Raw genomic sequence first — 12,995 nt, forward strand, 5'->3', positions numbered from 1 at the left:
AGCAACAGGCTACCGATAGAAAGCTGCACCCCTCGTAGGCAAAAGACTTTCTGTTGCTTTGTGAGGAAGTCACCAGTTCAGAGAGAACTGGAAGTCTGCTATGTGATAAAATCCTGCTATTAGGTGTTCTGCCATTAACAATGTTCCCTGTTATAAGGGGAAGATTTGAACGAGTGATGCTTTCCTGTCTGCAGAGGCGCTTTTGACAGAGCATGTTTGGCTGTGATATGCCCATCATGTAATACTAAGTTCTACTGGAGAAGAGATACTAGCTTCTTGTTAACATCAGCAGACCAGGCAAAATGCATGATGCTACAATTTTCAAAAACTTCTTGTATGTTCAGGCAGAATGGGGCACTTGTTTTCCTGTCCCCTCCATAGAAGAGGAATTAGCAGGCAGCTGTTACACAGGGATCCTGCTTTCTGTTTGTTTCCTTGGGTAGCAAAACTGTAGCCCAGTTTCTCTGATAGGCACAAATGGTGCTTTGGCTGTAATTTCAGAAAGACAGCTGGTGACATCAAGGTGTGGTTTTTTTACTTAGGACAAATACACTATTCCTCCTCAACTACATATGTAATCCAGAACAGTGGACAAATAATATGTTAGTAAACATTCAAAATTACACAGTTTTTCTCAATTCAAGTATATTTAAATATATTTGGCTGTATAGCTACATGTGTGCTTACACATACTGCATTTGCTTACAAGCTAAACCAGGGGTCTCAAACACGCAACCCGCCAACTCCCTGCGGCCCTCCCTCTCTGCCCTGCCCCTATGCGGCTCCGGGAAGCAGCCAGGACCTGGGGAAGGGGCATGGGGGGGTCTGTGTGTTGCCCTAGCCAATGGGAGCTTTGGGGGAGGTACTTGGAGGCACGGCCAGGGCAACACACAGACCCCTGTGCCCCCTCCCCCAGGTCCTGGCTGCTTCCCAGAGCAGCGTGGGGGCAGGGCAGGCAGGTGCGTGCCGGGCCAGACATGCCCCCCCCCAAACTCCTCCTGCAGCTGAACCCCCTGCCCTGAGCCCCCTCCTGCACCTCAACCCTCTGCCGCACCCCACACCCTTCCTGCACACTGACCCCCTGCCCTGAGCCCCCTGCTGCACCCGGCGCCCTGACCCCCTTCCCTGAGCCTCCTACTGCACCCCAACCTCCTGCTCTGAGCCCCCTGCCGCACCCCACACCCTTTCTGCACCCTGCCTTGAGCCCCCTGTTGCATCCTGACCCCTTACCCTGAGGCCCCTGATGCACGCTGCACCCCTCCTGCACCCCCTGGGGGCAGGGAGGGGGTGGAGTTGGGGTGGGGATTTCGGGGAAGGGGTGGGAAGAGGCGGGGCAGGGGCGGGGCCTCATAGGAGTGCGGGGGGCGGGGCAGCGGGGGTTGTGGTCAGTGGTGCGGCCCTCGGGCCAATGTACTAGTCCTCACGTGGCCCTCGTGGTCATTTGAGTTTGAGACCCCTGAACTAAACTATGGCCTATCAGGCATTTCTTGTGAATATTGAACCTTTTGAGCAAGAACAGATCTTTTTAACAAGCCTGCTCCATATACTTTTGCATGTTGAAAATAGGTAGAGCCTTGCACTGATACAAAATTTATATTCACATCCGATTTGTGATCCACCAACATGGTCTGCAAATATAAAATGGATATCCATAGAATTGCAGGGCTCTAAAAATAGAATCAAAAGTAACCTGCAACTGCCCATTCATGTAGATCTAAGAAGGACCTGGAGGAAATGAAGACTTCTACTTACCTTGGTGCTTGGTACCTGTAGATTGGGAGATGTCTTCTGATTTATAGTTGTGACAACTTGATGATGGGAGAAAATAGTTTACCTTAGATTTGATTGGTCCCCGTTAGTCACCAAAGTTAGGGTGAGCTCAGTACACTTTCTAGTTTCATCACTGTGTGCATGCTTCCTCTGCTTTTTGGGGAGTATTAGTTGATTGATCTTATTAACATTTGTTTTTTAAACTTGACAGAATTTTCTAGAGTCTGGTTTAGGTGCTTGCAACCTATAGGAATGCAAGAATTATTGCATAGATTGGTTGGTTTCCATCTTTTGCTGTAATAAAAGGTCCTTACCTTAGACTCTGACTGTGTAGAAACACTACAAATGCTGCCTCAGATGTGGATACTTGCAATTATTTGCATTCTGGGGTTAACTGCAACTGACCTTGGAGGCAGAGTACACTGGGAGAACCTTGATACATAACTCATGATGCAATGCATAATGAAACTGGCTTTTTCAAGGAGAGCTGCTAGTAAGGAGGACAGTCTAATCTGGTTTCAAAGTAGCAGTCGTGTTAGTCTGTATCTGCAAAAGGAAGAGGAGTACTTGTGGCACCTTAGAGACTAACAAATTTATTTGAGCATCAAGCCCACTTCATCAGATGCATAGACTAGAACATACAGTAAGAAGATATATCTATATTTATATCTATAGATATATCTAATACAGAAAATCATGAAAAGGTAGGAGTTGCCATACAAATTGTAAGAGGCTAATTAATTAAGATGAGCTATTAGCAGGAGAAAAAAACTTCTGTAGTGATAATCAAGATGGCCCCTTTAGACAGTTGACAAGAAGGTGTGAGGATATTTAACCTGGGAAATAGATTCAATATGTGTAATGATCCAGTCACTCCCAGTCTCTAATGTGGTTTAGCTAACGTAGTTGCAGATACATAGGAAAAGTGAATTCTCATCTACATAAGCAAGTTGATTGCACCACAGCTGTTTTATATCTTTGATTCCAGAGCTGTTTAGGATATACTTTTAGGATAATCTTTAATCAGTATAAAAGAATTATGTGAATGCAAACTCTCCCTAAAACCACATTCTAAAATGGTTTTAAACATTCCAGTCTCTAATCTCTGGGGCTTAGTTTAGCAGAAAGGCTGTGTCCCTCTGCTCTTGGATGGATGGGAGTGTGTGTGTGTGTGTGTGTATGTATGTGTGTGTATATATATATATATATATATAAAAATACATTCATAAGATATTTTAATGTCTTTTTAAGGCTGACCTCCTGCATAACACAGGCCACAGACTTTCACCAAGTGATTCTTGCATCAGGAGCAATAATTTGTGGTGGAACTAGAGAATATATTTTAGAAAGACCTGCAGTCTTGATTTAAAGCCTTTAAGTCATGGAGAGTCCACTGCATCCCCTTGAAATCTGTTCTAATGGTTAATTATTCTAAATGTTAAAAATATGTATCTTATTTCCATTCTGAATGGTTCTAACTTCAAATTCCGGCCATAATCTTTATGCTAGATCTTTGTCAACTAGATTAAAGAGGTCAGAGATCAGATCTTTGTCGCTACGTTAAAGGGGCCTCTAGTATCGGAAATCTTCTCCCTCTGTAGGTTCTTATAGATCATGATCAAACTGTCTCCTAACCTTCTCTTTGAGCTAAATAGATGGAGCTCCTTAAGTCTTTCACTGTAAGTCAGGTTTTCTAGTCCTCAGATAATTTCTGTAGCTTTTCTCTGATCACACTTTTTTTGAAAGTTGAAAAAGTGAAGCGCGAACTCCAGAACTGGACTCTGGGAGGATAATAGAGCAATTATGGAACATGGGATGGAGGGATCATATTTGACCCCTCCTTTCACCTCAAAACCTTGCTGTTTCTCCTCCCACAATCTATTGAAAGTTCATCCCATCCTGTCTGGGAGAGACTAAAACTCTTATTGATGCCCTGATTATCTCCTTTCTTGGTAATTACATCACTTCCTACCTAAAACTCGTGTTATCCCTCCAGCCCTTCCAAAAATATGCCCACTAAAAGTATCTTCTTCTTCACCCATTAATGACCATATCGCCATTACTCTAGAATCCCTTCAGTGGCTCCATTTCCCCACCACATCAAGTTCAAACTTCTTAAACTTACCATCAAGGCTCTGCATGCTTGGACATTTCTTCTTATGTTTCCTGCTGCACTCTGTCTCCCTCTTTCATCTCTGTTCTTTTTCCATCCTGTCCTATTTGTGGGATTCACTCCCTATCCACTAATCCACCACTCCTTTTCAAATACCTCCTAAAGACTTGCTCCTTGAATATTAAGTACAATAAATAAATTAGTAGTTAATTATTTTAAAATCATCCAAAGTCCAATGTATTCTCTCCTTTTTGATTTTTAATGCCCCTGTCTCTATGTATCTCTTAAATCATAAAAAGAAAAGGAGTACTTGTGGCACCTTAGAGACTAACAAATTTATTTGAGCATAAGCTTTCGTGAGCTACAGCCCACTGAATGCATCCGATGAAGTGAGCTGTAGCTCACGAAAGCTTATGCTCAAATAAATTTGTTAGTCTCTAAGGTGCCACAAGTACTCCTTTTCTTTTTGCGAATACAGACTAACATGGTTGCTACTCTGAAACCTATCTTAAATCATAAGCTTCTCAAAGCAAGGATTGTCTTCATTTTGTGTGTTGGTCCAGGACTTGGCATACTGTCACGGCTGAAATGATGTATTAAAAGTATATGTTAAAATAAACTGGTGGGATGACTGAGCGTCAACAGAAGCAAATCACAGCTACAAGGAGTTAGCAGAAGAGGATCTGCTATAAATACAAACCAAGACAAGGGAACGTAAGCAAAATGAGTAACAAACACACCTTTTCCCAATCCGGGAATCTACTCGGTCCTCTGAGCCTGATTGGGGAGTACCTCTGTTTCCCCACATATCCTGCTATTGTTTCTCCAACAGTCCTTTCTGTAACCCTTATCCTGAACAACTTTGCTAGTGGAGAGAAATAGGAATTTGGTGTTTAACCCCTGGTGTGCCAGGGGCCAGGTAGTGCTTCTATAGTCTGTTGTACAGATAACTAAAACAATTTAATCTAATACACAAATATATAAAAAATTGATAATTGGATAAAATTTTCAAAAACACCTAAGGTACTTAGGAGCCAGTGGCCCATTGGTTTAAAATTTTTTATCCATAGACTCTCCTGTAGTATGTCTCGCACTTTCATGAATATTCTGTAACTTTGCTTGTTACTCAGAGCCTGTGTTCAGCGTCCAAGTTTTTAAAAATAAATGTTGGAAAGCTTTATCCACTAAATGTGTTTTAAAAGAAGTGGCCGGCTTTTATAAAGCTACTCTGTGTATAGGGCAATAACATTTTCAGATGTCTCTTCACATGATGAGATGGACGCTTTGCCTATCAATTTAGTGTTTTGTTTTGTTTTTTTCCTCCAGGGGAGAAAAGATAGAATAGATACAATTTGTGAGTAACAAAAGATTTTTCATAAGGATTTCTGTGACTGTCAGTCAATACGACATTGAATTGTACCAGAGTAGAATCAGCACAGTAGTGTCTGTGGGTCAGTCTACACTACACTACAACTACCTGTTGGCTGACAGTGGTTTAGGCAACAGACTCCCCTAGTCTACCCTCAGCTGGTTTAAAAAACTGTTTAACTACTGGTGTAACCTACTGGTGAATGTGTGTTACAGGTCCCCCTTTGTAGTCATCAACAGAGGAGGAGAGTTGTTACAGCTGCCGTGTTGGGAGTATTATCTCTTTAGTTCAGGCTGTAGCAGCTCATGTTTTAGCTCTGTAGGTGTCTGGTTCAATCTCCAGAGTCCGCCAACATGTCGGCTGTCACACTGGCATAACTGGAACGCAACAATTTTCAGCATGATTGCAGAAAGTCTGATGAAGACCCTTTTCACAAAGGACAGCCATCATCGGCAACAGGTCACTTTATTGGTGTGGGCGAGGCCTGTGTGTTTATCTCTTGAGCCTTATCTGGATTAGGGAATAAATAACTGTAAATATTACTACCGTTGCTAACACTGGTTCAACTCCATTGGCATCAGCCCCATTGAACACTGTAGATGGCTTATGAACTCCAGCTGCCTCCTTCAGTATCAATACAATACTGAAAATGGCTGCTGGAGTTGGAGAGCCATTTGTGCTACGTTTCTCAAAGTTGTTAATGGCATTGGAATTGAACCTGTATGGGCCACTGCTATGTAACTACAAAACTGCCATTTCTTATCTCCTCCCCCATTTTACCCAACAATTTCTACAGGTAGATTTTTGCCACAAATTGACAACGTGGGGGCAGTGTAAAACTTAATGACAAAATTAATGATGCATGCAATATTGTACTGATTATATTGTTCATTTTATAGTCAATAGGTTTTCTAATTTGGTTATAGTGCTGCAGAATTCAACACAGGAGTGCTGCAGAAATCAAGGGACCTTTCTACAGAATTTAGATCTAGCTTGCTGTCGAGCGTACAGAGTCTTGACCATAGGCTCTCAAGTAAATAACCATCTTCATAAAAGAAGATGACACTTAGATTATGCATGAGAGTTTTCAGGCTCTCAACCCCATAATTTTGCACGTAGCCCTGTTGACTTTTGGAAGAAGAGCTACCAAATGTTGTTAACTCCCCACAAAGCTAGTGTACAATAAGTAAACTTACAGGGCTTGCTAATAGATCCAGTTGTGCAACTTTCAGTATAATGGGAGACATCTGGTTAAAGCCTGTTCTAACTAGGTTCTATGACCCTTCAAATCTTATATTTGTGCTCATGTCAGCTTCCTCATCATGACTTTTCCAGAGGTATCCACAGTTGTTTTACTTTTGAATGCGGGTCTGATCAAAGCTCATTCTCTATGGAGAAACTCTCACTGGCTTCTTTGAGCTTTTGGATTAGGCCCTAAATGTTCAGCCTGTAAACTCTTCCTGATTCTACCCCCTTGAAGTCAGAGGTCAGTTTTGTTTTCCTTCCCAGGGCTGACAGCATTTGCTGCACTAAGAAACTGAATTGGATTCAGTGAATCTTTAAATAAAAGCAAGTTTATTGGAGAAAATAGTGGGTCACAAAATATGAGACTCAAAAGGCCATAGAAATTTTAATCAGAAAGGATGTTTTAAGCAAGGTTTGGGGCATGGTGAGAGAGGGAGTCAAAATTGGGTTTACCGTAGAACCTCAAAGATATGAACACCAGAGTTACAGACTTACCAGTCTACCAGATGCCCTGTAAAACTGGAATTCTTCAGTCAAGCTACAGCATAGGACCCCCCCTCCAAAAAAAAGAAAAAACCGAAATACTGTGCTTCATTGGGACTTAAGCGACTGGAGGGTTGGGGCTGCAGTTGCGGGGTCGGCAGGGGGATGTGTCAGGGCTCGGGGCTTCTAACTCTCAGGATCACTGAGGCTTTAGACTGGGGGGAGTGCTGTGGCTCGGGGCTTCAGCCCTGCAGCTCCATTCCTGACCTCAGCAGGGGAAGTGGGGGCAGGGTCATGCACCAGGGATCAGGGCTTTAGCTACGAGGGGAGTGTCGGTTTTAGCGCCGAGCTCTGGCACCTCCCCCCCAGCTGAAATTGGGAATGGACCTGTGGGGCTGAAGCCCCAAACCCCAGCGCTCCCCCCGGATCTAAAGCCCTCAGCCCTTGTGCTCCCCAGGGATAGACAACCTGAGCCCCTAGCCTGGAGCCTTGGCGGCCTGTAGGTCAGAAACCCCAACCTCCCCCTGCCCTGAGCTCTGATCCCCCACCCCTGCGGCTGCAGCCTCAACTCCTCCACTGAAATCCATAACATCTTGTTCAGAATTACGGACCATTTCAGAATTACGGACGGCCTCCATTCCTGAGGTATGTCTAACTCTGAGGTTCTACTGCATAATTAAAAGTAAAGTAATTAAATAGTTAAAATTTTAGGTATTGATTCTGCAAGTGCCTCCATGTGGGTAGACCTCTGTGGCAGTGCAAAGACAAATGCAAGTCTCAACTGTGTAGTCTCTGCTAGGTTCCATAATAAAAATAGGGTCTGCAGTTAGAGTAGGTAGCACTTGTTTTCTTTATCAGTTATTTTTGCCTGAGGCTGCAAAATAATCACTAGAGTTGCTCTACATTTTTGAAAAAATATACACACACACACAGTTTTTACCAAAAAAATCAGTTTCTGATAAGTTTTAACTTTCTTCACCATCTAGCATCATGAAGAAATTTCTCTTTGTACAGTTTCCCACACCAGCTTCTAGCATAGGTAACTATGCTGTTGTATAGTTCCTCCCTGCCCCCCACCCATTCCTCTTCAGTACACTAATAGAACCCACGGGCAGGATCAAGATACCAGACAAGCTGGAGAACAGGTCTGTTCAGTTAAACATTGCTTATATTTCTATTTAGATTTATGCTGAAGAATAATAACTTATGATGTAGTTTCCAAATAGCCAGTTTTTAACTTGACAAGAATTTACTTGATATCCCCCACTCGTGTTTTTCTTTAACCCATAATAGATGGATCTATCCAAAATAGGGCTGTCAATTAATTGCAGTTAACACAAGCGATTAACTCGAAATAAATTAACATGTTATTTTTTTAACGAGCGTTAATCGCACACCAGGGTACCGTGCTCAAAGGGGCTCTGTTGTGTGCCTCTGGGGCAGCGTGCCCCTCCTCCTGCTGTCCTGCTACACTGCTGTTCCTGCCCCCTGTGCTCTGCCCCTATGCAGCCGCCCCAGCCAAGCTGCTTTGGACTGCAGTGCAGAGTGGGGGTGGGCGTATGGCTGATGTCAGGGTGTCCCCATCCCCATCCTTGTAACCTATTGCCATTGAGCTGGGATCGGGGGAGCCTGTCTGCTGCTGGCTCAGGAGCAGGGCTGGCCTTAGGGGTGGATGGGCTGGGCCAGGCCACCAACTAGGGTACTGTGCTCAAGGGGGGTGCCTCCTGAGCAGGGGTGTCCCTCCTCTCCTTGCTTCTCTGCTGCCCTCTGCAGCCGCTGCTTCTCCTATCCCCACCGTCCTTGCCTTGGAGCTGCTCCTGACCAAGTGTCTTGGGACTGGGAGTCTCCTGTCTGCTATGCAGAGCAGGGGGATGGAGGCTGATGAGGTGTCCCAGTCCCTCTGCCCATGTACCTGGTCTCTTCTAAGCTGGGGTGGGGGACAGGAAGTCTGTCTGTGCTGCTGCCTCTGGGTCAAAGTGGGAGCTGCCAGCGGCTGCTGCTGTCTCAACAAGCGTTCAGGCTGGTGAGTGCTCTGCTAACGAGATGGCGTACTGACACACTCCCTACAATACACATTCACACCCTGTGTCTCAGACATATACTTCCCACTCCAATGTCTAAAAATATTTAAATAAATGGTATTCTATTATTGTTTAACAGTGCGATTAAAACTGTGATTAATCACGCCTATTTTTTATTCTCAGCGATTAATTGTCTTAATAGTTTGACAGCCCTAATCCAAAAACTTTCTGAAACCCCAAGTTAACTGTGTGCTTTGAGTAGCTTTTATAGGTTATAGCTCAGGGGTGGGCAAACTTTTTGGCCTGAGGGCCACATCAGGGTTGCGAAACGATATGGAGGGCCAGATAGGGAAGGCTGTGCCTCCCCAAACAGCCTGGCCCCCGCCCCTTTCCACTTCCTGCCCCGACTGCCCCCCTCAGAACCCCTGACCCATCCAACCCTCCCCATTCTTTGTCCCCTGACCCCCCCCGACCCCAGCCCCTATCCAACCCCTCCTGCTCCCTGTCCTCTGACTGCCCCCGCCCCATCCAACCGCCCCCTGTCCTCTGACTGCCCCCCCGGGACCTCCTGCCCCTTATCCAACCAACCCTCTCCCCGCCCACTTACCATGCCGGCAGCTGGACAGGCTTATTGGAAAGCCTGGGAGGTGGGCGGGCGCAAGCTATCATAAGTGTAAAGTGGGGATAATATATATCTTATAAAGAACTTTGAGATCCTGAGATGATAGATGAGTTAAGTGCAAAGCTATGTGATGAGCATGGAATAAATGCTTAGGTACAGGAGATTAGTACTTTGGAGGGAGTTGGTACTTTGGCAGATATGCAACCTGCAGGTTTAAGAATTGAAAAATGCATAGGAGAAACATTTACAGCAAAAATGTTGAATAACTTAGTGTAATGTTAAGTGAGTAAACATGACCAGCTAAATCAGTTGTTGATTTACGTAAGACAAACATTTATTTTCATCATTAATTCTATTGTTTGAATTTTTCCTTTTAAATGACATTTTTACATCTTTTGTATAAAATATGCATATTAATGTAAATGTATTTACTTGTAGGTGGCTCTAACCAAGAGAGCTGATCCAACTGAGTTGAAAACAATATTTTTGAAGGTATGTATAAAGTAAATATTTTTATTCTTTCAGACTAAAATTTTCATATCTTTTGATCCTTTATTGTAGCATTCAACTCTTGATAGTTTTTTCAACCATTAATCATTCACCGTATTATTACCATGTTAGACTTAAATACAACTATCAAAATTGAACAATGCTCACCACGAAGTCAAATACATTCTTGAGTGATTATTGTATTGGCTCAGGAAAATATTACTGTCTTGGAAAGAAAGTGTTCAGAAAAAGGGAAGGGAGTTTCAGTACTGTTCCTACACAGGGTAAAAATGTTGGTGAAGACGTGTTGCTGTTAGACCACTGGGTAAGCAATCTTCTACCCTCTGTGGTGTTGCACTTGTGCATCTTCTTCCCTAGAGGTGCAGGCAGGATCAGCATATGTAGTGATTGCAATACTTGTCAGTTTCATGTTATTTCTGCTTCCCCTGCTGGGCTGCCATGGATATATTTGCAGGAGCAGTGGAGGCCATGAGGCATTATCTTCTTCCCCCAAAATTTCAGAAATGGCACTTGGAATCTTAGAAAAAAAACTTTTTTTTTTTCACCCTTAAGCAATGAGATTTAACTAAAAATGGATGTTGTCTAGTTTTTGATCTCAAAATGAACAGCATTTTGTTCTGGTTTATCTGCATATCCACCACTTCCGGCTTAGGACTTTATTTGCAGAAGTCTTATTAAGGATCAAATTTGCAAGGAGGCTTCATTGTGCTTCTGCTTTCACGTGCCTACACTTCTGAAGCATCATCGCTTTAACGTATATAGGTGATGGTGCTTAAATGTGTGCAAATGCAGTAGAACCTCAAAGATACGAACACCAGAGTTACGGACTAACCGGTCAACCGGACACCATGTGAAACCAGAAGCAACCATCAGGCAGCAGCAGAGATGGGGGGCAAAAAAAAAAAAAGCAAATACTGTACTGTGCCTGTATTGCATCTTAAAGGTAGGTGCATCTGGCTGCCTGTCCCCACCCGTACCCCCTCACGCGGGACACCTACTTACAGCTAGGAAGTGAAGATGGTCGGATTCACAAGCAAAGCTGTGAGCCCCCGCTGGCTGGTGGAGCAGGACCAGCACAGGGATCTGTGCTGCTTTCCTGTAAGCCAGGGTGGCTGTTTTCACCTCCCCACTCCCGGCTGGGGGTGGGCGGGCGGGCATGCACTGTTTTTACCCACCCACCCACACTGGCCCAGAGCAGGGGACAAGCTTCCCTGGGCCAGTGAAAGAAACTGCTTCTGGAACCTGACCCGGAGTGTGAACTGCTGGAGATAGAGACCTGTCTTTTAAAATTTGGCTCTGTCTAAGCCTAATTTAAAAGTAGAGAGAAAAATAGTTCTGTTATGAGAAGTTCTATCAGCTGATCCAAAGTGACTACCAGAACATAACAAGATTGTTGTAAAGCTTGGAAAACTGATCACTAAATTGTGGTGCAAAAGAATTTATGCAACACCTCTGATTGCTTCATAGTAAAAATGTTTCGGAGTAGCAGTCATGTTAGTCTGTATCTGCAAAAAGAAAAGGAGTACTGGTGGCACCTTAGAGACTAACAAATTTATTAGAGCATAAGCTTTCGTGAGCTACAGCTCACTTCATCGGACATTGCATCCGATGAAGTGAGCTGCAGGTCACGAAAGCTTATGCTCAAATAAATTTGTTAGTCTCTAAGGTGCCACAAGTCCTCCTTTTCTTTTTATAGTAAAAAGGGGCTCTGAAAAAGGAGATTGTGAAATACATTTAGTTTCTGATCCAGGAAAGCACTTAAGCATGAAACTAGTCTCATTGATTTCAATCTGACTTCTCATATGCTTTAAATTAAGTCTGTGCTGAAGTGTTTTTCTGGATTGTAGTCTTAAGGCTGCGATCACCACAATAAGTTTTTTTACAGTAAATGCCCTAAGGCAGGGGCGGGCAAACTTTTTGGCCTGAGGGCCGCATCGGGTTTCGGAAATTGGATGGAGGGCCGGTTAGGGGAGGCTGTGCCTCCCCAAACAGCCAGGCATGGCCCGGTCCCTGGCCCCTATCCGAACCCTCCCTGCTTCGCGCCACCTGACGGCCCCCAGCCACCCATGCCCCGTCCACCCTCTGACCGTCCCCAGACCCGCTGCCCCATCCAACCTCCTCTCTCTTTCCTGACTGCCCCCCGGGACCCCTGCCCCATCCAACCACCCCTTCTCCCTGACCGAGCCCAGACTCACCATCCCTAACTGCCCCCTGCTGCCCCATCAAACCCCTCTCTCCTTCCTGACTGCCCTCCCCAGGACCTCTGCCGCATCCAACCGCCCCTTCTCCCTGACCGCCCCTGGACACCCCACCCTTAACTGCCCCCTGCCCCATTCAACCCCCGTCTCCTTTCTGACTGTCCCCCTCCCCCCCGGGACTCCTGCCACCTCTTCTCCCTGTCTCCAACCACCCCTGCAACTCCCGCCCCTGAGTGCCCCCGCTGCCGCATCCAACCCTTCCTGACTGCCCACCCCCCGGAGCCCTGCTCCCATTCAACCCCCCTGTTCCCCGACGCTATCCATACTCCCGGCTCCTAACCACCCCCTGAACTCCCCTGCCCTCTATCCCCCCCCCCCCCCACACCCTTACTGCGCTGCCTGGAGCACCGGTGGCTGGCGGTGCGGCTGCACCAGGACAGGGAGTTGCGCAGCACAGAGCACCGGGTCAGGCTGGGCTCTGCAGCTGCGCTGCCCTAGGAGCTCGCAGCCCAGACCATTGTGCCGGCGGTGCAGTGAGCTGAGGCTGCAGGGGAGGGGGAACAGCAGGGGAAGGGTCGGGGGTGAGCCTCCTGGGGCCTGAGGAGCTCAGGAGCCGGGCAGGACAGTCCTGTGGGCCGTAGTTTGCCCACCTCTGCCCTAAGGG

General features: G+C 45.5%; 1 protein-coding gene across 4 annotated transcripts in view; it reads left to right on the plus strand.

The window, feature by feature from the left end:
* SLC25A13 (solute carrier family 25 member 13) overlaps nucleotides 1–12,995 on the plus strand; it is a 139,572-nt gene that overhangs the window by 23,261 nt on the left and 103,316 nt on the right. For 3 of the 4 annotated variants that reach the window (XM_038391675.2, XM_038391674.2, XM_043509261.1), the window contains one exon: nucleotides 10,062–10,115. In XM_038391675.2, coding sequence (XP_038247603.1) covers nucleotides 10,062–10,115 — 54 coding nt within the window. Of the gene's footprint in view, nucleotides 1–6,199; nucleotides 6,435–10,061; nucleotides 10,116–12,995 lie in introns of those variants that run through there. The other variant, XM_043509260.1, reaches the window with a different exon arrangement.

The sequence above is a fragment of the Dermochelys coriacea genome, chromosome 2 (genome assembly GCF_009764565.3).
Source record: "Dermochelys coriacea isolate rDerCor1 chromosome 2, rDerCor1.pri.v4, whole genome shotgun sequence".
Taxonomy (NCBI): domain Eukaryota; kingdom Metazoa; phylum Chordata; order Testudines; family Dermochelyidae; genus Dermochelys; species Dermochelys coriacea.